Genomic DNA, 25,718 nt, shown 5'->3' with positions numbered 1-25,718 from the left:
CGGGAACAAACTTTCCATGTGTTTATTCTCCACTACCATGGCATATTTCCATCAAGAAGATGCCTTTTAAAAAGCTATCGTGGGGTACTTTCCCTCTTAAATCTGTTGTATTTGCTTAAAAAAGTAGCTGCAGCTCCCCTCCGCCTCCTTCACCAGAACGGCTTGCCAATTGCGCTGAACACTTCCGGGCTGAACGGGACGGCAGGAGATTGCTTCCGGGGTGTCGCCCTGAGCGACGTCCCGGGACTCGGGGTCCGGCTTTCGCGGTGGGAAGTGATCGGTTCTTCCAGTATCGACAATGAGAACCTTGATGGCCTCGGTCGGCGTGTTGCTGGCGTGGCTGTTCCTCTGTCGGTCAGGCGAAACAGCCGGGCTCCAGTCAGAGAAGGAGGGGCTCGATCATCAGTTCGGTAAGGGGAGGAGGCCCGGAGTGGTCGGATTTGGGACGGGCGCAGCTTCAATCTTGGGAGCCCTCTTCACAGGGGAAGGGGGGCGGTGTCTCCGCGGGAAATGGAAGTAGCTGATGGCGGTAGATGTGCGAATGTATTTACACATCATCTAACCTATTTCTGTCAGTGCACACAGATTATGATTTGCTTCATCACAGTTGAGGGTACTGCCCCCAAACAAACAAAAACTTATGTGTTACAGTGAAATCAGTTTACGCCTAGGGGAAGTATATGTTGTATATAGACAGAAATGATAGTTGCAGATCATTTAGGTAGGAGTTAGAAACGTTTATGGCGTAGGTTTGTGCCAGTGCAAAACATTGGCTAAAGCGCAAAGGGGAAGTCTCTGGATCTTCAGTAGTTTTGGCCATCTTACTTGAATGGCTTTAATGGGGGGGGGGGGGGAGACAGAGTAACAACTACTACTATGCACTGCACCCCACCCAGAACTTCCATGTGGATCAATCACTCCATCAGCTGTGAGCTTTCTAAAACGTAACACATCCAATCAGTAACGAGACTCGAGTACCAACTCGTTCTTGCCTTGTGGTTTCTGTCACTGGCATCGCTGTACGTATTAATTTATGACTTTTTTTTCGGTTTTGCATGAATAGTACTAATTGCCTCTGATCTTTCTAGTTGTCTTTATCTATTTAAAACTGAATTGGATTAAAGATAACAGTACTATGTGAATGTTTTAGTATGAGGTTACTTGTAGAATATCTTATATCTGAGAATCAGTATAAGCTCTGAGGGAACCACAAACTCTTTGTACAGAGATGATGCTCTAACACTATAGTGCACCACATTCAGTGGAGAACTTTTCCTCACTCTTAAGATTTTTTTCCCTTTTTCCTCCTTTGGGGAAAAAGGTCAATGGCACAACTGTTATCTTCAAATTCACCATAAGCTCTGTATCCATTTCAGCTACTGTTATCTCTTGGTTTTATCCTGTGATAATTGGGACAATTTGATTTCATATATCTTGTTAACTCAGATTAGATTTCTCTGTGAAGTTTCAGAATTGTGTGCTTGTCTAAGGTTATTTTTAAGGTTCATTCAACTTTTTAATTAGCCCTCGCCACAAGAACACATATACTTGGGTATTTTGATTTGATCCTGTACCTTTTGGCATTTGTAAGGTCCAATTTGTGGATCCTACAAATGGGGTCTTGTGATGAAATTGTCTTGAACTTTCTTCATTTAACACACTTGTACTCCAACAGCATGTTGTGTTGAGAGTTTAAGGATTTGGATCCAACAATAAAGGACTAGTAATTACATTTTGAAATCAAGATGGTATATGATTTGAATGAGAATCTTCAGAAATGATATTCCCATTCATCTGCTGCTTACATCCTTGATAGACATTGCAGATTTAAGAGGTGGTGGTTCTCTGAAAGCCTATGTAAATAATTTAGGTGCCTTTTTGTGGATGGTACACACTGAGATACAGTGGAAGGAATAAATATTTATGGCAGGTAATAGTACAGCATTCAAGTGGACTGCTATGACCCAGATGGTGTCAAGTTGCTTGGCCAGTTGAATTTCTGGCCAGTATACGACGGCCATAGTGTTGACAGCGAAAGATTTGACAATGTTAATGCCGTCAAATGTCAAGTGTAAGTAGTTAGACTCTCTTGTTGGAAATGATTTTGTGGCATAAATGTTAGTGCCACTGACCAGCCTGTGCTTGAGATATTTCTTGGTCTTATTGCGCACAGGCATAGATTGACTTATTTTCTAAGGAATTGCAAGTGGAATTGAATCTGGTGTAAAAGCAACAAAAATCTTCTCTTCTAATCCTACGGTAGATGATTATTGATGAAACACTCCTGAGGAATTCTTGACAGTGTTGTCCTGTGACTAGAATGGTTGACCCCTAACATACACAACTACCTTTCTTTTTATGAGATGTGACTCCGACATAGAAGTATTTATCCTTTGTCTATCGACCACGCTTTACCAGGACTGCTTTTTGTCATACATAGTCAAATATCTTCAAGTATAAAGAAATTATTTGCAGCAAAATGTGCAAGTTATTTGTGATAAAGTGCTGCCAGTGGCACATTTTCACTCTTTACTGATGATTGATAGCAGAATGATTTGGTGTTAAATAGCTGGATTGGATTTGTCCTGCTTGAATGAGACATACTTGGGCACTTTTCCACAATATAGGGCATAGTTACTGTACTGGAACAGTTTGACTGACTACAGGCACAGTGAGTTCTGGATCATTAGTGTTCATTACTTGAGCTGGGATATGGTGTACTGAATTCTCTGAGCTGTTTCTTCTTCTCCTCATTCCGCATTATTCAATTTGGCTGAAAACTGCCTTCTGTAATGATAGAAATCTCAGGAGGAAACCAACATCCATTTTGTTTGACTGAATGTGGTTCCACATGTCTTTAGTACCCACATGCTGGATCCTGCCCATTGGAATTGGTTTATTATTGTACCAAGATACAATGAAAAGATTGTCTTGCATATAGTTCATACTGATCAAATAATTACCCAGTGCATTGAGGTAGAGCAAGGTAAAACAGTAACAGAATGGAGAGTTAAGTTTAACAGCTACAGAGAAGGTACAGTGCAGGCAAATAACACATTGCAAGTTTATATCGAAGTAGATTATGATGTTGAGGGTCCATCTTACAGTACTGGGGAACCATTCAATAGTCATATAAGGGCATCTTCAAGGAGTGATGCCTCAAAAAAGTGACATCCATCCTTAAGGACCCCCATCACCCTGAACATGCCATCTTCTCATTGTTACCATCAGGAAGGAGGTACAGAAGACTGAAGGCACACACTCAATGATTCAGGAACAGCTTCTTCCCCTCTGCCATCCAATTTCTGAATGGACATTGAATCCATGAACACTATCTCACAACTTTTTTGCACTACTTACTTAATTTAACTGTTTTATGTATGAATCAGGTTTAATATCATTGGCATTCTCATGAAATTTGTTGTTTTGCGGCAGCAGTACATAGGAATTCATAATTTTTAGAAAGTATAAACCTGTGACTACTGTATCGCCCTGTAGCAATTACATCTACAGTGATGAAATGCTTTGAGAGGTTGGTCATGACTAGACTGAACTCCTGCCTCAGCAAGGACCTGGACCCATTGCAATCTGCCTGTCGCCTCAATAGGTCAACGGCAGACACAATCTCAATGGCTTGTCATCCGGCCTTAGACCACCTGGACAATACAAACACCGATGTCAGGATGCTGTTCATCGACTGTAGCTCAACATTTAACACCATCATTCCCACAATCCTGATTGATAAGTTACGGAACCTGGGTCTCTGTCAACTTCCTAACTGGAAGATAACAATATGTGCGGATTGTTGACAATATCTCCTGCTCGTTGACGATCAACACTGGTGCACTTCAGGGGTGTGTGCTTAGGCCACTGCTCTACTCTCTATACCCATGACTGTGTGGCTAGGCTTAGTCAAATACCATTTATAAATTTACTGATCATACAACCATTGTAGGCAGAATCACAGAAGGTGATGACAGGGTGTACAGGAGCGAGATATGCCAACTAGTGGAGTGGTATCACAGCAACAACCTTGCACTCAACATCAGTAAGATGAAAGAGCTGATTGTGGACTTCTGGAAGGGTAAGACAAAGGAACACATACCAATCCTCATAGAGGGATCAGAAGTGGAGGGAGTGAGCAGTTTCAAGTTCCTGGGTGTCAAGATCTCTGAGTACCTAACCTGGTCCCAGAGTATTGCTGCAGTGACTATAATTAGTCACTAATTATAGTGAAGCTAATTAATTAGGAATTTGAAGAGATTTGGTATGTCAACCAATACACTCAAAAGCTTCTAAAGATATACCGTGGAGAGCATTCTGACAGGCTGCATTGCTGTCTGGTATGGGGCGGGGGGGGGGCTACTGTATAGGACTGAAGGAAGCTGCAGAGAGTCGTAAGTTTAGTCAGCTCCATCTTGGGTATTAGCCTATAAAGTACCCAGGACGTGTTCAAGGAGCGGTGTCTCAGAAAGGCAGCATCCCCAGCACCCAGGGAATGCCCTTTTCCCACTGTTGCCTTCAGGTGGGAGGTGCAGAAGCCTGAAGGCATACAAGTAAGTAGTGCGAAAAGAGAGAAAAAATAGGTAGTGTTTATGGATTTGTTATCCAGAAAACTGACAAAGAAGCAGTTCCTGAAACATTGAATGTATGTCTTCATGTTCCTGTATCAGCACCTTGATGACAGCAATGAGAGGAGGACATGTCGTAGATGACGGGTGTCCTTCATGATGGATGCCTCCCTTTTGAGGCATCGCCTTTCGAAGGTGGCCTTGATGCTGGGAAGCTTGTGCCCATGATGGTGCTGGCAGAATTTACAACTTTCTGCAGTTTATTTCTGATTTTGTGCAGTGACCCATGCATACCAGATGGTGATGCAGCCAGTTAGAATGCCCTCCACAGTACATCTGTGGAAATTTGCAGAAGTCTTTGGTGACATACTAAGTCTTCTCAAACTCCTAACAAAATATAGCCACTGGCATTCCTTCTTTGTGATTTGCATCAATATGTTGGGCCGAGGATAGATCTTCAGAGATGTTGATATCCAGGAGCTGGAAACTGCTCACCCTTTCCACTGCTGATCCCTCGATGAGGACTGGTGTGTGTTCTCTTGACTTGCCCTTCTGGAAGTCCACAATCAGTCATTTAGTTTTACTGATGTTGAGTGCAAGGTTGTTGCAACACCGATCAACCAGCTGATTTATCTCACTCTTGTAAGCTGCATCAGTATCTGAAATTCTGCCAAGAACAGTTGTGTCGTTGGCAAATTTACAGATGGTGTCTGAGCTTTGCCTAGCCGCACAGTCGTGGGTGTATAGAGAGCAGAGCAGTGGGCTCAGCATGCATCCTTGAGGTGCGCCAGTGTGGACTGGCGGCGAGGAAGAGATGTTATTTCTGATCCACACAGACTGGGATCTCCTGGTGAGGAAGTCTAGGATCCAGTTGTATAGGAAGTTACAGAAGCCCAGGTTTTGGAGCTTGTTGATTAGAACTGAGAGTATAATTGTGTTGACTACTGAGCTGTAATCAACTCAACAGCAGCCTTATTATATAGGTACTGCTATTATGGAAGTAAATTGTCATCAAAATAGTAGTAAACACAACATTGACATCAATTATTTAGCTAATTTAAGTGTTCTCAGTACTTTATGACTCAAATAAATACTACTGCATAAGAACATAAGTCCAGGGACAGTCCATCAGCCTCTTGAGCCTACACCATCTTACAATAAAATCACGTCCTCAGCATCACGTACCCATTTTCTCCCCGTACTCCTTTGTAGTTCCGTCTTGGCCTTGTATGTATTCAATGATTCTGCCTTCATAGCTCTTGGGCTATGTTCCCCCTAAGCTATGCGCTTGTGCGCGTGCGCACACATTTTTCAGCCAGCACACAAAGGAAATTAATGTGCGCACAAAAGGTTAGTTACCTAAAATAACGTAGTAATTAATAATTATACTTATTGAAAATAATCTTTTAGCTAAATGTTTCTGTTAACTAGTTAGTTGGTTTTTCAAATACCACAATGCACGTCAGTAATTTACGTCACCTCACCTTTCCTGTTCCAGTTTGTACAGCTGCATCACGGCGGCAGCCATCTTTGGCGGACAGTGTTCATATCGTAAAGATGCTAGAGTCCATTATTAAAGATGAAATAGCGGCATATCTTGATAGCAGTGATAAGATTGGGCCGAGCCAGCATGGATTTACCAAGGGCAAATCATGCTTGACTAATCTATTGGAGTTTTTCGAGGATGTAACTAGGAAGATAGACGTGGGAGATCCAGTGGATGTGGTGTACCTTGACTTTCAGAAGGCATTTGATAAGGTACCACATAGGAGACTGGTGGGTAAAATCAGAGCTCATGGCATTGGGGGGAGGATATTGACATGGATAGAAAACTGGTTGGCAGATAGAAAGCAAAGGGTAGCAGTGAATGGGTGTTTCTCGGAATGGCAGGTGGTGACTAGTGGGGTGCCACAGGGCTCGGTATTGGGACCACAGCTGTTTACGATTTACGTCAATGATTTAGAGGAAGGCATTGTGAATAACATCAGCAAGTTTGCTGATGATACTAAGCTGGGTGGCAGTGTGACATGCGATAAGGATGTTAGGAGAATTCAAGCTGACTTGGATAGGCTGGGTGAGTGGGCAGAAACTTGGCAGATGGCGTTTAATGTGAATAAGTGTGAGGTTTTCACTTTGGGAGCAAGAACAGGAACGGTGTGGAGTTAGGTAAGGGAGAATTACAAAGAGATCTAGGAGTACTTGTTCATCAGTCTCTGAAGGTGAATGAGCAAGTGCAGCAGGCAGTGAAGAAGGCTAATGGAATGTTGGCCTTTATTACAAAGGGAATTGAGTACAAGGGCAAGGAAATCCTTTTGCATTTGTTCAGGGCCCTGGTGAGACCACACCTGGAGTATTGTGTGCAGTTTTGGTCTCCAGGGTTAAGGAAGGACATCCTGGCTGTGGAGGAGGTGCAGCGTAGGTTCACTAGGTTAATTCCTGGGATGTCCGGACTGTCTTACGCAGAGAGGTTAGAGAGACTGGGCTTGTACATGCTGGAATTGAGGAGATTGAGGGGGGATCTGATTGAGACATATAAGATTATTAAGGGATTGGACAAGATAGAGGCAGGAAATATGTTCCAGATGCTGGGAGAGTCCAGTACCAGAGGGCATGGTTTAAGAATAAGGGGTAGGTCATTTAGGACAGAGTTGAGGAGGAACTTCTTCTCCCAGAGAGTTGTGGAGGTGTGGAATGCGCTGCCTCAGAAGGCAGTGGAGGCCAATTCTCTGGATGCTTTCAAGAAGGGGCTAGATAGGTATCTTATGGATAGGGGAATCAAGGGTTATGGGGACAAGGCAGGAACCGGGTATTGATAGTAGATGATCAGCCATGATCTCAGAATGGTGGTGCAGGCTCGAAGGGCTGAATGGTCTACTTCTGCACCTATTGTCTATTGTAAAGTTTACAAAGATCTGTTTCAAATCCTGTAGATAGCTTACTAAGTTTTTATTGAAAAAGGTGACCCTATGGCTAAATACTGTCATAAGAGATTGATAAACATCACGTACAAAGCAGCTTTTACAGGGGTGTTAAGTGATGTCTTTGATGAACTGGCTGCACCGTGCAAAATTCTGCAAAAGAGTGGCCTGACACCAATTGATTCGCTTCATTTCGCGCGAGGCAAAATTAACAAGGTAAGAAAGCAGTATCTGGGAGACAATGTTTTGTGGAGTGACAAAGTTAAAGTTTTGCTAAGCCAACAACGTGAAGAAAACATCACAGTAGATACAAGTTCGCTGTTGACTTTTATAAATAGTCTTTGTGTTCATTTAGAAGAAAGGTTTCCTGAAGATGAGGTACAAGAATGGTCAGCTTTTGATTTCTCCGCAATTGCAGATTGTGACTTCACATTTGGCGATGAACAAGTTAATGCCTTATGTCTGAAATATCATGATTTTCTAGCTGAAAATGCTGTAATAGTTAGATAGTTTAATGATTTCAAATTTTCCGTGCAAGAAAAAATTTAATCCAAACTGATTTCAAACTTTGCTCAAATGGTGTCATTTGTGCTTTAAAATGAACAGTTTTGTAACCTTGCACAGTTGATGGACATTGGGGGAACCTTTCTTGCGTCTAGTGCGGACTGTGAGGGAGGTTTTAGCCTAATGAATCAACTCAAAAACAAGCTGAGAAACTGTTTAGGTGAATGTCTTTTGGATATGTTAATGAGAATCAAAAGCTATTAATTGGATGGAAGTTCTATTCGTCTAGATAGAGTTTACAAAGAATAAATAAATGTCAAAGACAGGAGAGAAAAAATAATTGAGTGACTTAAATATGTATGTTATTTTGTTGTTATTCTGTGCAGTTTTATGTTAAATAGTTTGTAAATCTACATTAACTGCCATGTGTGCATTCAGTGCACACATACTTGCATAACATAAGATTTTTGCTCACACTGACTACTAAAAAGTAGAGGGAACATTGCTCTTGGGGTAAAGAATTCCTATTGGTGGTGAGAGAAGAAACTTCCCCTCATCTGTGTGTGAAGTGGGTACCCCATTATTCTTAAACTATGCCCCCAGTTCTAAATTCCCCCACTAGATGACCAGCCTGTCTGTTGCCTTCAGAATCATATATTTAAATTTGACGACCTCTCATTCTTCCACATTTCCATGAGTATAGGGCAGGTTTGCTCAACTTACTTTTATCTATCAAATCCTTCATCTCAGGATCCAAACTAGTGTGTTTTCTCTTTATTTCATTCAATGCAGGCACATCTGTCCTTAAAAATGGACCAAAAGTTCTCCAATTATAGAGCCTCCTCATGCCCTGTAAAGTTGTATCAAACTGTCCCTCCTTTTGTATTTCACATTTCTTGCACTGAAAACAACATTTTATTAGTCTTCCTAATTATTTGCTGTACCTTCATGCTGACATTTGTATTTCATATGCATGGGTCCCCAGGTCCCTTTGGGTTGAAACATTCATTGTCTCATGCTATGGAAGTAATAATGGGTTTCCTCATGCTTCCTTCCAAAATAGTAGATAACTCACATTTTCCCTACGTTATTCTCCACCTGCCAATTTCTTGCTAGCCCACCTTTGTTTTTGGTATTTATCAGGAAATGTTTGCCATGATGCACTTGATGTTTTTGTCTAAGTCATCGGTAAAGATAAATCATTAAAGCCCCAACACTAATCACTCTATCACCAACTCATTACTGATCAATGATCTGAAAACAGTCAATTTATTCCAATTCTGTGTTTTTGTTAGCCATCTCTTACACAGTCGTCAAAATGTTGCATGTTTATTTCCCTCCACAGGTGTTACCGGATAACTTGCTGAGTTCCTCCAGAGCTTTGTATGTTGCTCAAGATTTCCAGCATTTGCAGAATCCCTTGTGTCTTTATCCTTAACATATTACTTTCATCCTCATATGTTTTTATCGCACAAACATGCTGATTCTGCTTGCTATTATTTTCCACATATTGGCAGTTACACTCTTAGTAATATATTCCTGCATTTTTTCAATTAAAGATGTTGGGCTAACTGGCCTAAAGTTTCCTGCTTTCATTCTCCTTCCTTTGTAATGTAATAGTAAAGTTACGTTTACAGTTTTCCAGTCGTTAGTAAAACTCCAGAATCCAGTGACTTCTATTAGATAACAGCAATTCATTCATGTTTTCTGCAGCCACTTCCTTTAAGGATTTAGAATGCAGACCCTGTGTCCAGGGTACTTGATGGCCTTTAGCTTGATTAGCTGGTCTAGTACATTTCTTTCAGAATCAGGTTTAATATCACTGACCCATGTTGTGAAATTGATGAACTTTGCAGCTGCAGTGCAATATATGATGAATAGAGGAATGAAAAACTGAATTACAGTAAATATATATGTATACTAAATAGTTAAGTTAAAATAAATAGTGCAGAAATAGAACTAAATACAAAAGTAGTGAGTTAGTGTTCATGGGTTCAATGTCCATAAAGAAATCGGATGGCAGAGGGGAAGCTGTTGGTGTATCACTGAGTGCGCCTTCAGGCTTCTGTACCTCCTACCTTATAGTAACAATGAGAAAGGGGCATGTCTTGGTTGGTGGGGGTCCTTAATGATAGATACCACCTTCCTGAGGGACTGCACCATGAAGATGTCTTGGATACTACTGAGGTTAGTACCCATGATGGAGCTGACCAATTTTACAACTTTCTGCAACTTACTTTGATCTGTGCAGTAGAATCCCCCGCCCCATACTAGAAAGTGATGCAGCCTGTCAGAATGCTCTCCAGGGTACATCTGTAGAAGTTTTTGAGTGTTTTAGGTGACAAACCAAATCTCCTCAAATTCGTAATGAAATATAGCCGCTTTATAGCATCAATATATTGCAACCAGGTGAGGTCCTCATAGGTATTGACACCCAGGAACTTGAAATTACTCACTCTTTCGACTTCTGATCCCTTTATGAGGATTGCTTTGTGTTTCCTCGTCTTACCCTTTATGAAGTCCACAATCAGCTCTTTGGCCTTACTAATGTCGAATGCAAGGTTGTTGCTACAACAGCACTCAACTAGCTGGTATATCTTGCTCCTGTATGTCCTCTGGTCTCCATCTGAGATTCTGCCAACAATGGTTGTATCATCAGCAAATTTATAGATAGCATTTGTGCTGTGCCTAGCCACACAGTCATGGATGTAGAAAGAGTAGAGCAGCAGGCTAGGCACACATCCCTGTAGAGAGCCCAGGTTCTGGAGCTTTTTGATCAGGACTGTAGGAATGATGGTGTTGAATGCTCAGCTGTAGTCAATAAACAGCAACCTGACTTAGGTATTTGTACTGTCCAGGTGATCCAAGGCTGCGTGGAGAGCCATTGAGATTGTGTGTGTCGTAGACCTATTGTGGCAATAGGCAAATTGCAAAGGGTTCAGCTCCTTACTGAGGCAGGAGTTGATTCTAGCCATGACCAAACTTTCAAAGCATTTCATCACCGTAGATGCAAGTGCTACTGGACGATAGCAATGAGAGATTGAAAATGTCTTTGCCAACCGGCTGGCAGGGGTATTCACAGGTTTTCAGAGCCTTACCAGGTACTTTATTGGGGCCTGCCAACTTGTGAGAGTTCACCCTCCTGAAAGACAGCCTGATGTCGGCCTCCGAGACAGAGATCACAGGGTCACTGGATGCTGTGGGGATCCTCACAGCTGTGGTTCTGTTCTCCCTTTCAAAACAAGGATAAAAGATGTTGAACTCGTCTGGAAGTGAAGCATCACTGTCATTCTTGATGTTGGCTTTTGCTTTATAGAAAGTATTGCCCTGCAAACCTTGCCAGAGTTGATGTGCATCTGTAGTTGCCTCTAACCTCTCAAGGAATTGTTTCTTCACTCTAGAAACAGACCTCTGCAAGTCATACCTGCTTTTCTTGTACAGATCTGGGTCGCCAGACTTAATTGCCATAGATCTAACCTTCAGCAGACTGTGAACCTCCTGGTTCATTCACGGCTTTTGGTTTGGAAGTGTACAGTAAGATTTCATAGGTCCACACTTAGCCACAAGGTTTTAATGAAGGCAGTGACGACTGCGGCATACTCATCCAGACTTGAAGATGAATCTCTGAATACAGTCCAATCTATTGATTCAAGTCAGTTCTGTAAGGCTTCCTGTGCTTCCCTTGTCCATACCTCCTTGGTCCTCCCTACTGCTGTTGCATTCTTCAGTCTCTGCCTATACTCAGGGTGAAGAAGTACAGCCAGGTGATCAGACTTTATGAAGTGTGGACATGAAATAGCACAGCAGGCACTTAATGATCTAGATTTGTTTTAAGTTGTTTTTACTCCTGATAGCTCTTGAATCTGCTTCAGTGTTTCAGTGTCTTGTAACATAAAGACACAAGCAAAAGGGTTATTTCAGCTCTTTGACATTATTAATTCGCCAGAGAACTCTATAGGAGTAGTGTTTATTTCAGACACACTTTTTATATATTTGTGGAATTTCCTTCTGTTTTTATTGTTTGCATGTGATTTGTAGTCTCCCTCTTTATCATTTCTTTTAGCTATCCCTTGTTCAAAATTTCCCAAACTTCTGCCTACCACTATTCTTTGAAATATTTTATGACTTTTTTTGGAAATTTGAAACCATCCTTATTAAATTTTTCATGCATCCTTTACAGAGACTTCTTTCCTCTCTAAAATACAAGCTTGTTGAGATTTATAAAGCATCTCTAAATATGAGGTACTGCTGATCTACTTCCATACCCTTTCATCTATGTTTCCTGTCTCTTTCACTGATCTCTGTATTTGTACCGTTGTAATGGCCCCTGTATAAATTTAGGACTCAGATCCATGTTTTGTCACTCCTAAGTTTGAAATTGTAAAATACCATGGTCACATTTCTGTTTGACAACCTTTATGATCATTAATTTGTCTTGTTGCAATACACAGTGCTCAGTTTATTAACCCAGTTTCCTGGTAGGTTCCTCAGTTAATTGCTTTAAGAAGCAATTTCCGATTCTGTGAGCTCATCCTCAAAGCGACTCTTGGCAATTTTATTTGTCCAATCTATATGATTATTGCATATGTTCTCTTTCTTACCATTCCTCATTATTCCTATTGTTTTTTATGCTAAGTATGTCTGCCATTAGAGGTCAATATGCTACTTTCACCAGTGACTTCTTACTCTGCTCATCTCTACCCAAACTGATTCTACATCTTAAGCTTTTGAACCAATTTCATTCCTCACCACTACAAGGACTCAATTCCATATTACCAGACTTAGTCTGGTTTCTTTCTGACTTCTCTGTGATATATCAATTTCTTTGGAATAGCTGGCGGTTTATTCCAGTTATTTCTTTTTAGGAAACTAGCTCATCCATCTTGTTGGGAATTTATTTATTTATTTTATTTGGAGATGCTTTGTTGGACAGGTCCTACTGGTTCAACAAGCCGTGCCGCCAGCAACCTATCTAACCCTAGCTTAATCACTGGACAAGTTAGAGTGGCCAGTTAACCTACTAACTGGTACATCTTTGGACTGTGGGAGGAAACCGCAGTACCCAGAGGTAACCCATGTGGTCACAGGGAGAACTCAGCAACTCCTCAAAGACAGTGCCTGAGTTGTATAAGCATTGCACTATTGCTACGCTACCTTTGTGCCCACGCAGATGAAGAACTTTTAAGTTCTTTGTCATTATTCTTACTTGTGGACATTTTTGTTGCTGAAGATTGGTATATTAGGAAGAATCTTTAACTGCAAATTCTGCAAGTGTTGTACCCGTCAACTAAGGAGCTTCCAGTAGAGAAAACTAAATGTTCAAGTTCAAACAACAGGAATTCTGCAGATGCTGGAAATTCAAGCAACTCACATCAAAGTTGCTGGTGAACGCAGCAGGCCAGGCAGCATCTCTAGGAAGAGGTGCAGTCGACGTTTCAGGCCGAGACCCTTCGTCAGGACTAACTGAAGGAAGAGTGACGAAGGGTCTCGGCCTGAAACGTCGACTGCACCTCTTCCTACAGATGCTGCCTGGCCTGCTGCGTTCACCAGCAACTTTGATGTGTGTTGAAGGAAGAGTGAGTAAGGGATTTGAAAGTTGGAGGGGGAAGGGGAGATCCAAAATGATAGGAGAAGACAGGAGGGGGAGGGATGGAGCCAAGAGCTGGACAGGTGATTGGCAAAGGGGATATGAGAGGATCATGGGACAGGAGGTCCGGGAAGAAAGACAGGGAGGTGGGGGGGAGGACCCAGAGGATGGGCAAGGGGTATATTCAGAGGGACAGAGGGAGAAAAAGGAGAGTGAGAGAAAGAATGTGTGTATAAAAATAAGTAACAGATGGGGTAGGAGGGGGAGGTAGGGCATTAGCGGAAGTTAGAGAAGTCGATGTTCATGCCATCAGGTTGGAGGCTACCCAGACGGAATATAAGGTGTTGTTCCTCCAACCTGAGTGTGGCTTCATCTTTACAGTAGAGGAGGCCGTGGATAGACATGTCAGAATGGGAATGGTATGTGGAATTAAAATGTGTGGCCACTGGGAGATCCTGCTTTCTCTGGCGGACAGAGCGTAGATGTTCAGGAAAGCGGTCTCCCAGTCTGCGTCGGGTCTCGCCAATATATAAAAGGCCACATTGGGAGCACCGGACGCAGTATATCACCCCAGCCGACTCACAGGTGAAGTGTTGCCTCACCTGGAAGGACTGTTTGGGGCCCTGAATGGTGGTAAGGGAGGAAGTGTAAGGCCATGTGTAGCACTTGTTCCGCTTACATGGATAAGTGCCAGGAGGGAGATCAGTGGGGAGGGATGGGGGGGACGAATGGACAAGGGAGTTGTGTAGGGAGCGATCCCTGCGGAATGCAGGGGGGGGGGGAGGGAAAGATGTGCTTCGTGCTGGGATCCCGTTGGAGGTGGCGGAAGTTACGGAGAATAATATGTTGGACCCGGAGGCTGGTGAGGTGGTAGGTGAGGACCAGGGGAACCCTATTCCTAGTGGGGTGGTGGGAGGATGGAATGAGAGCAGATGTACGTGAAATGGGGGAGATGCGTTTAAGAGCAGAGTTGATAGTGGAGGAAGGGAAGCCCCTTTCTTTAAAAAAGGAAGACATCTCCCTCGTCCTAGAATGAAAAGCCTCATCCTGAGAGCAGATGCGGTGAAGACGGAGGAATTGTGAGAAGGGGATGGCGTTTTTACAAGAGACAGGGTGAGAAGAGGAATAGTCCAGATAGCTGTGAGAGTCAGTAGGCTTATAGTAGACATCAGTGGATAAGCTGTCTCCAGAGACAGAGACAGAAAGATGTCTCTGTCCGCCAGAGAAAGCAGGATCTCCCAGTGGCCACACATTTTAATTCCACATACCATTCCCATTCTGACATGTCTATCCACGGCCTCCTCTACTGTAAAGATGAAGCCACACTCAGGTTGGAGGAACAACACCTTATATTCCGTCTGGGTAGCCTCCAACCTGATGGCATGAACATCGACTTCTCTAACTTCCGCTAGTGCCCCACCTCCCCCTCGTACCCCATCTGCTACTTATTTTTATACACACATTCTTTCTCTCACTCTCCTTTTTCTCCCTCTGTCCCTCTGAATATACCCCTTGCCCATCCTCTGGGTCCTCCCTCCCACCTCCTTGTCTTTCTTCCCGGACCTCCTGTCCCATGATCCTCTCATATCCCCTTTGCCAATCACCTGTCCAGCTCTTGGCTCCATCCCTCCCCCTCCTGTCTTCTCCTATCATTTTGGATCTCCCCCTCCCCCTCCAACTTTCAAATCCCTTACTCACTCTTCCTTCAGTTAGTCCTGACGAAGGGTCTCGGCCTGAAACGTCGACTGCACCTCTTCCTAGAGATGCTGCCTGGCATGCTGCGTTCACCAGCAACTTTTATAAATGTTCAAGTTACTTGTTTTGCCCAAACCTCTATGTAAAATTTTTAACATGGACTCAGAAAACTTGAAAGTAACATGATTTAATGTTTTTTTTTGTTTTTCTTGTTCCTGCTGGATTGTTGTGTTAATATCTTTCAGTTCACTGATGTCCTACAAAGAGTGTTATCTCGATATCAGGAAACTGTTGGCTTTTCTTTGTAAATTGGCACAATGTATTTAATCAGTATGCAGGCAGTCACCATGTTATGTTGGGGCTCCATTCCCAAGGATGGTTCATAATCTAGAAATGAACAAAAGCAGTGTGTGGGAGAGGATCACGGCAACAGCTGTGATAGGAAAGCAAGTAGGCATTGGAAGATGGCTGCCAGCAGCCTTACTGACTCAGTGAGTGAGTCACCATCTAAGTCTACTCACTGTTCCCACCTCCGCTCTGGCCTGGAGAAATGGCATGTGGAAAATATCCATTGTCACCTAGGAGCCAAAAAATCCATCCCCATCCATCCTGCTGGACTCCTAAGTGCTTGTTTGTATGTATGGGATAGCCATAAGTTGTGGAGGACCTTTATTCTGGCTCTTTATTCTCGTATAGAATTGATAGCAGAATGCCAAGGATATGGCAATGTGGTCAATTGCAAAATTATATTTAAGAATGATACTGTGTTTATAGTATGTATCAACATTCAAATATTACACTTTTGTTTCCAGTATATTGAGCCCAAGTCCTGTTTTTGCCTTTGTTTGACTCAGAAATGTTGCATTGCTGTCTGCCATTACCTCCTCCTTTACCGAGTGTGCCGTTTTGAAGATTTCTCCAATTTTGTCTTCAGAAATTAGTAATCTGCAATGACAAATATTTTTGCTTTAAAAGAAACACCTGAAAAGGACTATGTTGTGTTACGTGAGCGTGTGAGTATAGTGGTGTAATTACTGCTTAGCCTCAAGGACTCAAAAAAAAAACAGTGGCACATGTGAGGAATGCCATTCCTACATAAACATTGTGCTTTGCAGATAATTCTTGCTTTTACAATCTTTATTTGATTTTGCTATGAAATGTTTACAAATTTGGTTAATGAATTGTGCGAGTTCTGCTGGCATATTTCTATCTGCCTGCTGAGTCTGGTAATTACTCATTGTTGCAGGGTATCAGAATCAGAATCAGGTTTATTATCACCGGCATGCGTTGTGTAATTTGTTATCTTAGCAGCAGCAGTTCAATGCAATACATAATATAGAAGAAGAGGGAAAAATAATAATAAATAAGTAAATCAATCACAGTATATGTGTATTGAATAGATTAAAAATCGTGCAAAAAATAATAACATGCATTAAAAAAGTGAGGTAGTGTCCATTTAGGAATCGGATGGCAAAGGAGAAGAAGCTACTCCTGAATCACTGAGTGTGTGCCTTCAGGCTTCTGTATCTCCTATCTAATGGTAACAGTGAGAAAAGGGCATGCCCTGGGTGCTGGAGGTTCTTAATAATGGACACTGCCTTTCTGAGACACCACTCCTTGAAGATGTCCTGGGTACTTTGTAAGCTAGTACCCAAGATGGAAACACGAGGAAATCTGCAGATGCTGGAAGTTCAAGCAACACACACAAAATGCTGGTGGAACGCAGCAGGTCAGGCAGCATCTATAGGAAGAAGCACAGTCGATGTTTCAGGCTGAGACCCTTTGTCAGGACTAACTGAAAGAAGAGATAGTAAGAGTGTGTGTTACCCAAGATGAAGCTGACTAAATTTACAACTCTCTGCAGCTTCTTTTGGTCCTGTGCAGTACCCCCCCCCCCATACCAGACAGTGATGCAGCCTGTCAGAATGTTCTCCACAGTACATCTATAGAAGTTTTTGAGTGTATTTGTTGACATGCCAAATCTCTTCAAACTCCTAATGAAGTATAGTAACTGCTTTCTTGCCTTCTTTATAACTGCGTCGAAATTTTTGGACCAGGTTAGGTCCTCAGAGATCTTGACACCCAGGACCTTGAAACTGCTCACTGTCTCCACTTCTGATCCTGCTATGAGGATTGGTATGTGTTCCTTCGTCTTACCCTTTCTGAAGTCCACAATCAGCTCTTTCACCTTACTGATGTTGAGTAAGGTTGTTGCTGCGACACCACCCCACTAGTTGGCATATCTTGCTCCTCCTGTATGCCTTTTCATCTCCATCTAAGATTCTACCAACAATGGTTGTATCATTAGTAAATTTATAGATGGTATTTGAGCTCTGCCTAGTCACATAATCATGGGTATAGAGAGAGTAGAGCAGTGGGCTGAGTACACACACCTGAGGTGCACCTGTGTTGATTGTCAGTGAGGAGGAGATATTATCACCAATCTGCACTGATTGTGGTCTTCCGGTTAAGAAGTCAAGGATCCAATTGCAGAGGGAGGTACAGAGGCCCAGGTTCTGCAACTTCTCAATCAGGATTGTGGCAACGATGGTGTTGAATGCTGAGATACAGTCGATGAACGGCATTCTGACATCGGTGTTTGTGTTGTCCAGATGGTCTAAAGCCGTGTGGAGAGCCATTGAGATTGCATCTGCCATTGACCTATTGTGGTGATAGGATAATTGCAATGGGTCCAGGTCCTTGCTGAGGCAGGAGTTCAGTCTAGTCATGCCCAACCTCTCAAAGCATTTCATCACTGTCAATGTGAGTGCTACTGGGTGATAGTCATTAAGGCAGCTCACTTTATTCTGAGGCACTGGTATAATCGTTGTCTTTTTTGAAGCAAGTGGGAACTTATGCCTGTAGCAGTGAGAGGTTGAAAATGTCCTGGAATACTCCCCCCAGTTGATTTGCGCAAGTCTTCAGAGCCTTACCAGGTACTCCATCGGGATTGCCCGCCTTCTGAGGGTTCATCCTCTTTAAAGAGCCTGACATCAGCCTCTGAGACAGAGATCACAGGGTCACTGGGTGCAGCAGGGATCTTCACAGCTGTAATTATATTCTCCCTTTCAAAGCGGGCATAGAAAGGATATTGATGTTTTACTGTACTATCACATATGATTAAATCCTTGCCACAAAAATAACACTGGATATTTGTGTGCAGACTTTTCAAGGTCAGTGGGGAACATCTAGGCTTTAACACTCAAACATTTTGTAAACTTGAATTAATGGTACGTTAAGAGTGAAGGTGGCAATCAGTAGCACTGTCGTATCTGCTTTTGATAACACTAGTTTTTCGGATATTAGTACAATGGATTCAGGTTAATTGGGCCATCGATTAATCAGGGCAGCTGGTTATTTGGGACAACTCTAGAAAACAAACGCAAACATGAGGAAATCTGCAGATGCTGGAAATTCAACAACACACACAAAAAATGCTGGTGAGCGCAGCAGGCTGGGCAGCATCTATAGGAAGAGGTACAGTCGACGTTTCGGGCTGAGACCCTTTGTCAGGACTAACTGAAAGAAGAGATAGTAAGAGATTTGAAAGTGGGAGGGGGAGATCCGAAATGATAGGAGAAGACAAGAGGGGGAGGGATAGAGCTAAGAGCTAGACAGGTGATTGGCAAAAGGGATACAAGGCTAGAGAAGGGAGAGGACAGGAAGCTTAGGGAGAAAGAAAGGGGGAGGGGAGCCCAGAGGATGGAGAGCAGGCAAGGAGTTATAGTGAGAGGGACAGAGGGAGAAAAAAGAGAGAGAGAAGAAAAACACAGAATAAAAAAATAAGGAATGGGGCATGAAGGGGAGGAGGGGCATTAATGGAAGTTAGAGAAGTCAGTGTTCATGCCATCAGGTTGGAGGCTACCCAGGTGGGATATAAGGTGTTGTTCCTCCAACCTGAGTGTGGCTTCATCTTGACAGTAGAGGAGGCCATGGATAGACATATCAGAAAGGAAATGGGACGTGGGATTACAATGTGTGGCCACTGGGAGATCCTGCTTCCTCTGGTGGACAGAGCGTAGGTGTTCAGTGAAACAATCTCCCAGCCTGCGTCGGGTCTCGCCAATATATAGAAGGCCACACCGGGTGCGCCGGACACAGTATATCACCCCAGCCGACTCACAGGTGAAGTGTCGCCTCACCTGGAAGGACTGTCTGGGGCCCTGAATGGTGGTAAAGGAGGAAGTATAAGGGCATGTGTAGCACTTGTTCCGCTTACAAGGATAAGTGCCGGGAGGGAGATTGATGGGAAGGGATGGGGGGACGAATGGACAAGGGAGTCACGTAGGGAGTGATCCCTGCGGAAAGCAGAAAGTTGGGGGGGAGGGAAAGATGTGCTTGGTGGTGGGATCCCTTTGAAGGTGGCAGAAGTTGCGGAGAATAATATGTTGGACCCGGAGGCTGGTGGGGTGGTAGGTGAGGACAAGGGGGAGCCCTATTCCTAGTGGGGTGGTGGGAGGATGGGTTGAGAGCAGATGTGCGTGAAATGGGAGAGATGCGTTTGAGAGCAGAGTTGATGGTGGAGGAAGGAAAGCCCCTTTCTTTAAAAAAGGAAGACATCTCCTTCGTCCTGGAATGAAACGCCTCATCCTGAGAGCAGATGTGGCAGAGATGGAGGAATTGCGAGAAGGGGATGGCATTTTTGCAAGAGACAGGGTAGGAAGAGGAATAGTCCAGGTAGCTGTGAGAGTCCCTAGGCTTATAGTGGAGATCAGTAGATAAGCTGTCTCCAGAGATAGAGATAGAAAGATCAAGAAAGGGGAGGGAGGTGTCGGAAATGGACCAGGTAAACTTGAGGGCACGGTGAAAGTTGGAGGCAAAATTAATGAAGTCAACGAGCTCAGCATGTGTGCAGGAAGCAGCGCCAATGCAGTCGTCGATGTAGCGAAGGAAAAGTGGGGGACAGATACCAGTATAGGCTTGGAACATGGATTGTTCCACAAAGCCAACAAAAAGGCAGGCATAGCTGGGACCCATACGGGTGCCCATGGCTACACCTCAAAGGCTGATTTATACTTGTGTTTCAAATGTATGCCGTAGGTACTGCATACTCTACGCCAAACCCTACGCGGTAGGGTGATGTGCACCTCCCCAAAAACGTAACTCATGCGTTGTGGCAACGCAGACCGCAACAACTGTGATTGGTCCGCTTGGTAGCATCGTATTTCCTCATACGCATTTCTGGTTGCTTTTCTCTGCCATGTCTGTACACTGATGCAAAATAGATGGTTGGAGACGATGAACCAAATAGTCAAATCTACCTGCTGACATCTGAAAATATTTGAAATGCATTTCCTCGTCCATGTCTGTCACGAAGAAACTCAACACAGTGGCATAGAAACCTCACCGCCAACTTGCGATTTGGTGGTGAATTGCAGAGCGACGCAGGCACAACTATGCATGCTCGCTACGGCGTAGGGCTACACAAAAGTTTAAATCAGGCCTACAGTGTAGGATATGGCATAGCCCGTATGCATGAGTATAAATCAGCCTTTAGTTTGGAGGAAGTGGGAGGAGCCAAAGGAGAAATTATTAAGAGTAGGGACTAATTCTGCTAGATGGAGGAGAGTGGTGGTAGGGGGGAACTGGTTGGGTCTGGAATCCAAAAAGAAGTGGAGAGCTTTGAGACCTTCCTGGTGGGGAATGGAGGTATATAGGGACTGGACATCCATGGTGAAAATAAAGCGGTGGGGGCCAGGAAACTTAAAATCATTGAAAAAATTCAGAGCGTGAGAAGTGTCACGAACATTAGGTGGGAAGGGATTGGACAAGGAGGGGATAAAATAGTGTTGAGGTATGCAGAAATGAGTTCGGTGGGGCAGGAGCAAGCTGAGACAATGGGTCTACCTGGACAGGCAGGTTTGTGGATCTTGGGTAGGAGGTAGAAACGGGAAGTGCGAGGTGTGGGAACTATAAGATTGGTAGCAGTGGATGGGAGATCCCCTGAGCTGATAAAGTTGGTGATAGTGTGGGAGACAATGGCCTGGTCATGATCGAAGGGTAAATAAGAGGAGGTATCCGAGAGTTGTCGCTGTGCCTTCACAAGGTAAACAAAAGCTAATTGAGAAAATAGCTGGGATTCCTTTTGTTTATTTGGGACACTGCCACTTAATTAGGACAGGAGAAACATTGCGAACAGTTTCTAACTAGCATCGGTCATGTGCACTTGCGTGGCTATTAGATACTGCACTGTGTTTAGACTGAACAGTTTTTAAGTAGCATCAGTTGCGTGTGATTGTGTTCAAAAAGCAGTGATTTTTGTCACTGATAATTGGCAAGAAGTAAGCAGTAAGACAGTTCAGAACTGTTTTGCTCACTGCGGTTTTAAACGTTCAGGCTTGGAGATGTGAGAATTGAGTGGGAGTGAAAATATTTTTATTTCTTGAGATGAAGTGTGGAGTAGGCCCTTCTAGCCCTTCATTTTATCTGAGCCTGACCACGGGACAATTTGCCATGACCAATTAACCTACCAACCAGTACCTCTGTTGACTGGGGGAGGAAATCCGTGCTGTTACAGGGAGAGTGTACAAACTCCTTACAGGCAGCGGTGGGAATTGAACATGGGTTGCCTGTACTGTAAAGATTTCACTACTTCAACAAGTTAGGATCTACGAGGAACTCAAAAGTATTCACAATCATCTTGAATGTTACGATGAAAATGAAGATATGGAGAATGAAATGAGCGTTTTATGAAGGTAGTCCATTATCTACACTAGCTGTCTGTGCTGATTTTGTCGATTTACAGTCAAACAAAAGAACATGGCAGCATACACTAGACAAATTCCTTCGTTGCTAACTATTAGGAAATAATATACAGTTTTACAGTACTGTAGAGATATTGGTAGTGTGGGCACGTGGCCAAGTGGTTAAGGCATTGGACTAGCGACCTGAAGGTTCTGAGTTCGAGCCTCAGCCAAGGAAACGTGTTGTGTCCTTGAGCAAGACACTTAATCACACATTGCTCTGCGACAACACCAGTGCCAAGCTGTATGGGTCCTAATGCCCTTCCCTTGGACAACATTGGTGTCGTGGAGAGGGGAGACTTGCAGCATGGGCAACTGCTGGTCTTCCATACAACCTTGCTCAGGCCTGCACCCTGGAGAGTGAAGACTTTCCAGATGGAGATCCATGGTCTCGCAAGACTAACGGATGCCTTTACTTTAGAGATATTGGTAGTGTTCTAATTTGTTCTGTATCAGAATCAGAATCGTTCAATATCACTGCATATGTTGTGAAATTTGTTAACTTAGCAGCAGCAGTACAATCTTATATATAATACAGAAAAAATCAATTACAGTAAGTATATATAATGTTAAATAGTTAAATTAAAAATAGTGCAAAAACAGAAATAATATAAAAAAGTGAGATTGAGTTCATGGGTTCAGTGTCCATTTAAGAATTGTAGGGCTGGTCCTGAATCGCTGAGGGTGTGCCTTCAGGCTTCTGCACCCCCTTCCTGGTGATAAGAATGAGAAGAGGGAATGTCCTTGGCCTGAGTGATGGGTGTTCTTAATTATGGATGCTGCCTTTAAATGTATTTAGTTTAAATGCACAATTTGTTACTCAGTTAAAATTAAACTTTTTTATACCTTTTTAAACTATTTCCGTGAAACTTCAGCTAACTGGGGCAGCTGCTTAATTGGACCAAAACATACTGGTCCTGATGTATCCCAGTTAATTGAATCCACTGTACTTACATTTGGAATTAAGTTAATTCAATCAACTTTGGAAATTGCTTAGAGAAGAGATGTACACAGACTTTTGTCTACCTACAGCCAGGTCGTTTTCCCCAAGATCTATTGTTTGACTATTGTATGGATACAGATCCTGCATTCAGTTGATTTATTTATACTTTTGCATTAGTCTGTTAATTATGGGACAAATTGATATGGTTTCTACAGTGTCTGTTTTCTGTGTTCATAGATAGCATTGTATTGCAGAGATTGCAATGATATTTTACTTCAAGCAAAGCATACAGATCATATTTTCGTGTTCTTGTAGCTCTTGTGCGATGTGATAATATGTAGCTAGAAAGAGCTTGTGAAGGAAATGTAAGTTATTGCAGTGTGTCCTATAGGTTCATAGACACATAGATTCCTCAACATCAAACCACTCATTTATGCTAATTTTATATTGATCTCACATTTTCATGAAGTACCCCAGATTTTACTGCTCACCTACATGCTTGGGGCAATTTATGGTGGTTAATTGGGGAGAAATTGGCACTCAGAGGATGCCCATGTGGTTACAGGGGAAACATGCGAACTCTTTAGGCAGCATCTGAGATCAGGGTCACTGGCACTGTGAGACAGTGGGTGTAGCAGCTAGAGCCACTCTGTTGTCCACTTTGTACCCATTCAGTCCATTACACGCCAGTGGTGGGTGGGTTGGTTGTTGACTATTAACCAACTGGTGAGTTTCAAACTGCTTATACACTTCAACTCCTGTATTTAATCCAGTGGCCACTGAGTATATGTTTATGGTCTTCTACTGTAGCCCATCCAGTTCAAGGTTGGATGTATTGTGCATCTGGAGATGCTGTTCTGTACACCACTGTTGTGACCCATAATTATTTGAGTCACCGTTTCCTTCCTGTCAAGTTGAAGTAGTCTGGCCATTCTCCTCTGATCTCTCACATTGACCAGGCATTTTCACCTACAGAACTTCCACTCACTGGACATATTTTGTTTTCTGCACCATTCTCTGTAATTTCTAGAGACTGTTAAGCATGAAAATACCAGGAGATTAGCAGTTTCTGAGGAACTTGAACCATCCCATCTGCCCCCAAGAATCATTCCACTGTCAAAGTCACTTAAAGCACATTCCTTCTCCATTCTAATGTTTGGTCTAGACAATAAAAAAAACCTCTTGACCATGTCTACATGATAATTGGCTAATTAGATATTTGCATTAACGAGCAGGTGCACAGGTGTACCTAATAAAGTGGCCACTGAGTGTGTGTGGTAATGGTTGCACCTGTGCAGGTGGTGGCCAGTGTTTCATCACATTTGTTGTGAATCTTGCAAAATGCATGATGAATTATGAGAGGATGAGGAAATGGCGAGAGTAGCTTAGGAGGTTGGCCACCTGTTGTTGAGTAATGTTGACCAGCTTTTGTCGTTCTTTGTTTAGTGGCTATCTTGTTGATGTGTATGATGCAGTTTAATTCCTAATAATGAAACATTGGGCAAATGGAGTGTTATGAAAAGCCAAGTTGAGGGTTTTTTTATATATGTTGGTGGCATTCATAACCTCTTACTCAATAGCACGTATAAATCCTATCACCTACCAGCCCAATCCTTGACAATTTCTTGTTAGAAACATAGAAAACCTATAACACAATACAGGCCCTTTGGCCCGCAAAGCTGTGCTGAACATGTCTTTACCTCAGAGCTACCTAGGCTTACCCATAAGCCCTCTATTTTTCTAAGCTCCATGTATCCATCCAGGAATCTCTTAAAAGACTCTATTGTTTCCACCTCCACCGCCTCTGCCGTCAGCCCATTCCACACACTCACCACTCTCTGCTTTAAAAAAAACTTACCCCGACATCTCTTCTGTACCTACTTTCAAGCACCTTAAAACTATGCCCTCTTGTGCTAGCCATTTCAGCCCTGGGAAAAAGCCTCTGACTATCCACACGATCAATGCCTCTCATTATCTTGTACACCTCTATCAGGTCACCTCTCATCCTCCATCGCTCCAAAGAGAAAAGTCCGAGTTCACTCAACCTATTCTCATAATGCATGCTCCCCAATCCAGGCAACATCCTTGTAAATCTCCTGTGCACCCTTTCTGTGGTTTCCACATCCTTCTTTTAGTGAGGCGATCAGAACTGAGCACAGTACTCCAAATGTTCTTGGTGACACATTATTCTTTCAATGTCCAATTGTTTGCACGTAACTGCAATACATTTGATGTTATTATTCTGTCCATTGATATTGTCTCCGTCTCATTTTATAGTTGTTTAATTGCTTCCTGTGATTCCATAGATAATTTTGCATCATCTGTTGATTTAACCACCTTGAAATCAATTCATGTTTGTGATACAGGGAGAAAATAACACGTACAGTGCCAGTAGTTTAGTGTACAGTGCATGAACACTCTTTTATTCAGCAGCTGTTTTATTGTTTAATTATGTTCTATGTCCCATGATATTAATTTCAAAGGCCAACACTGTCAAGCTTGGAAGACTGTCTTCCAACACTTTGAATATTGCAGGAGTTTATCTCCTGTATCTAAGAATGGTACACTAATGTGTTTTAGTTATATAGTTTTAAATATAAACTAAAAACCTTTCAAGGTTATTGAAGCTTATTTACACAACAGGACTGTATCTCAGAATGTAATATTGGACTGTAAATAGATCTGCAAGCCCTGTAAATAGAAGCAAAACTGGAAGAAGTTATCACTGTAAGACAGTTCCGAAACAAACGTGACCAT

At 42.8% G+C, this 25,718-nt stretch overlaps 1 protein-coding gene across 2 annotated transcripts in view; it reads left to right on the top strand.

Moving 5' to 3' along the window:
* Window positions 1-206: 206 nt before the first annotated feature.
* The window catches only part of adam17b (ADAM metallopeptidase domain 17b), a 101,141-nt gene continuing 75,629 nt past the window's right edge, over window positions 207-25,718 (top strand). For both annotated transcript variants that reach the window (XM_072251201.1, XM_072251200.1), the window contains exon 1: window positions 207-410. In XM_072251201.1, the coding sequence (XP_072107302.1) occupies window positions 299-410 (112 nt within the window). In that variant the 5' untranslated portion in view covers window positions 207-298. The remainder of the gene's footprint in view (window positions 411-25,718) is intronic.

Source organism: Mobula birostris, chromosome 2 (assembly GCF_030028105.1).
Source record: "Mobula birostris isolate sMobBir1 chromosome 2, sMobBir1.hap1, whole genome shotgun sequence".
Taxonomy (NCBI): domain Eukaryota; kingdom Metazoa; phylum Chordata; class Chondrichthyes; order Myliobatiformes; family Myliobatidae; genus Mobula; species Mobula birostris.
Note: the sequence above shows the minus strand (reverse complement) of the source record. Positions and strands in the feature narration are given on the sequence as shown.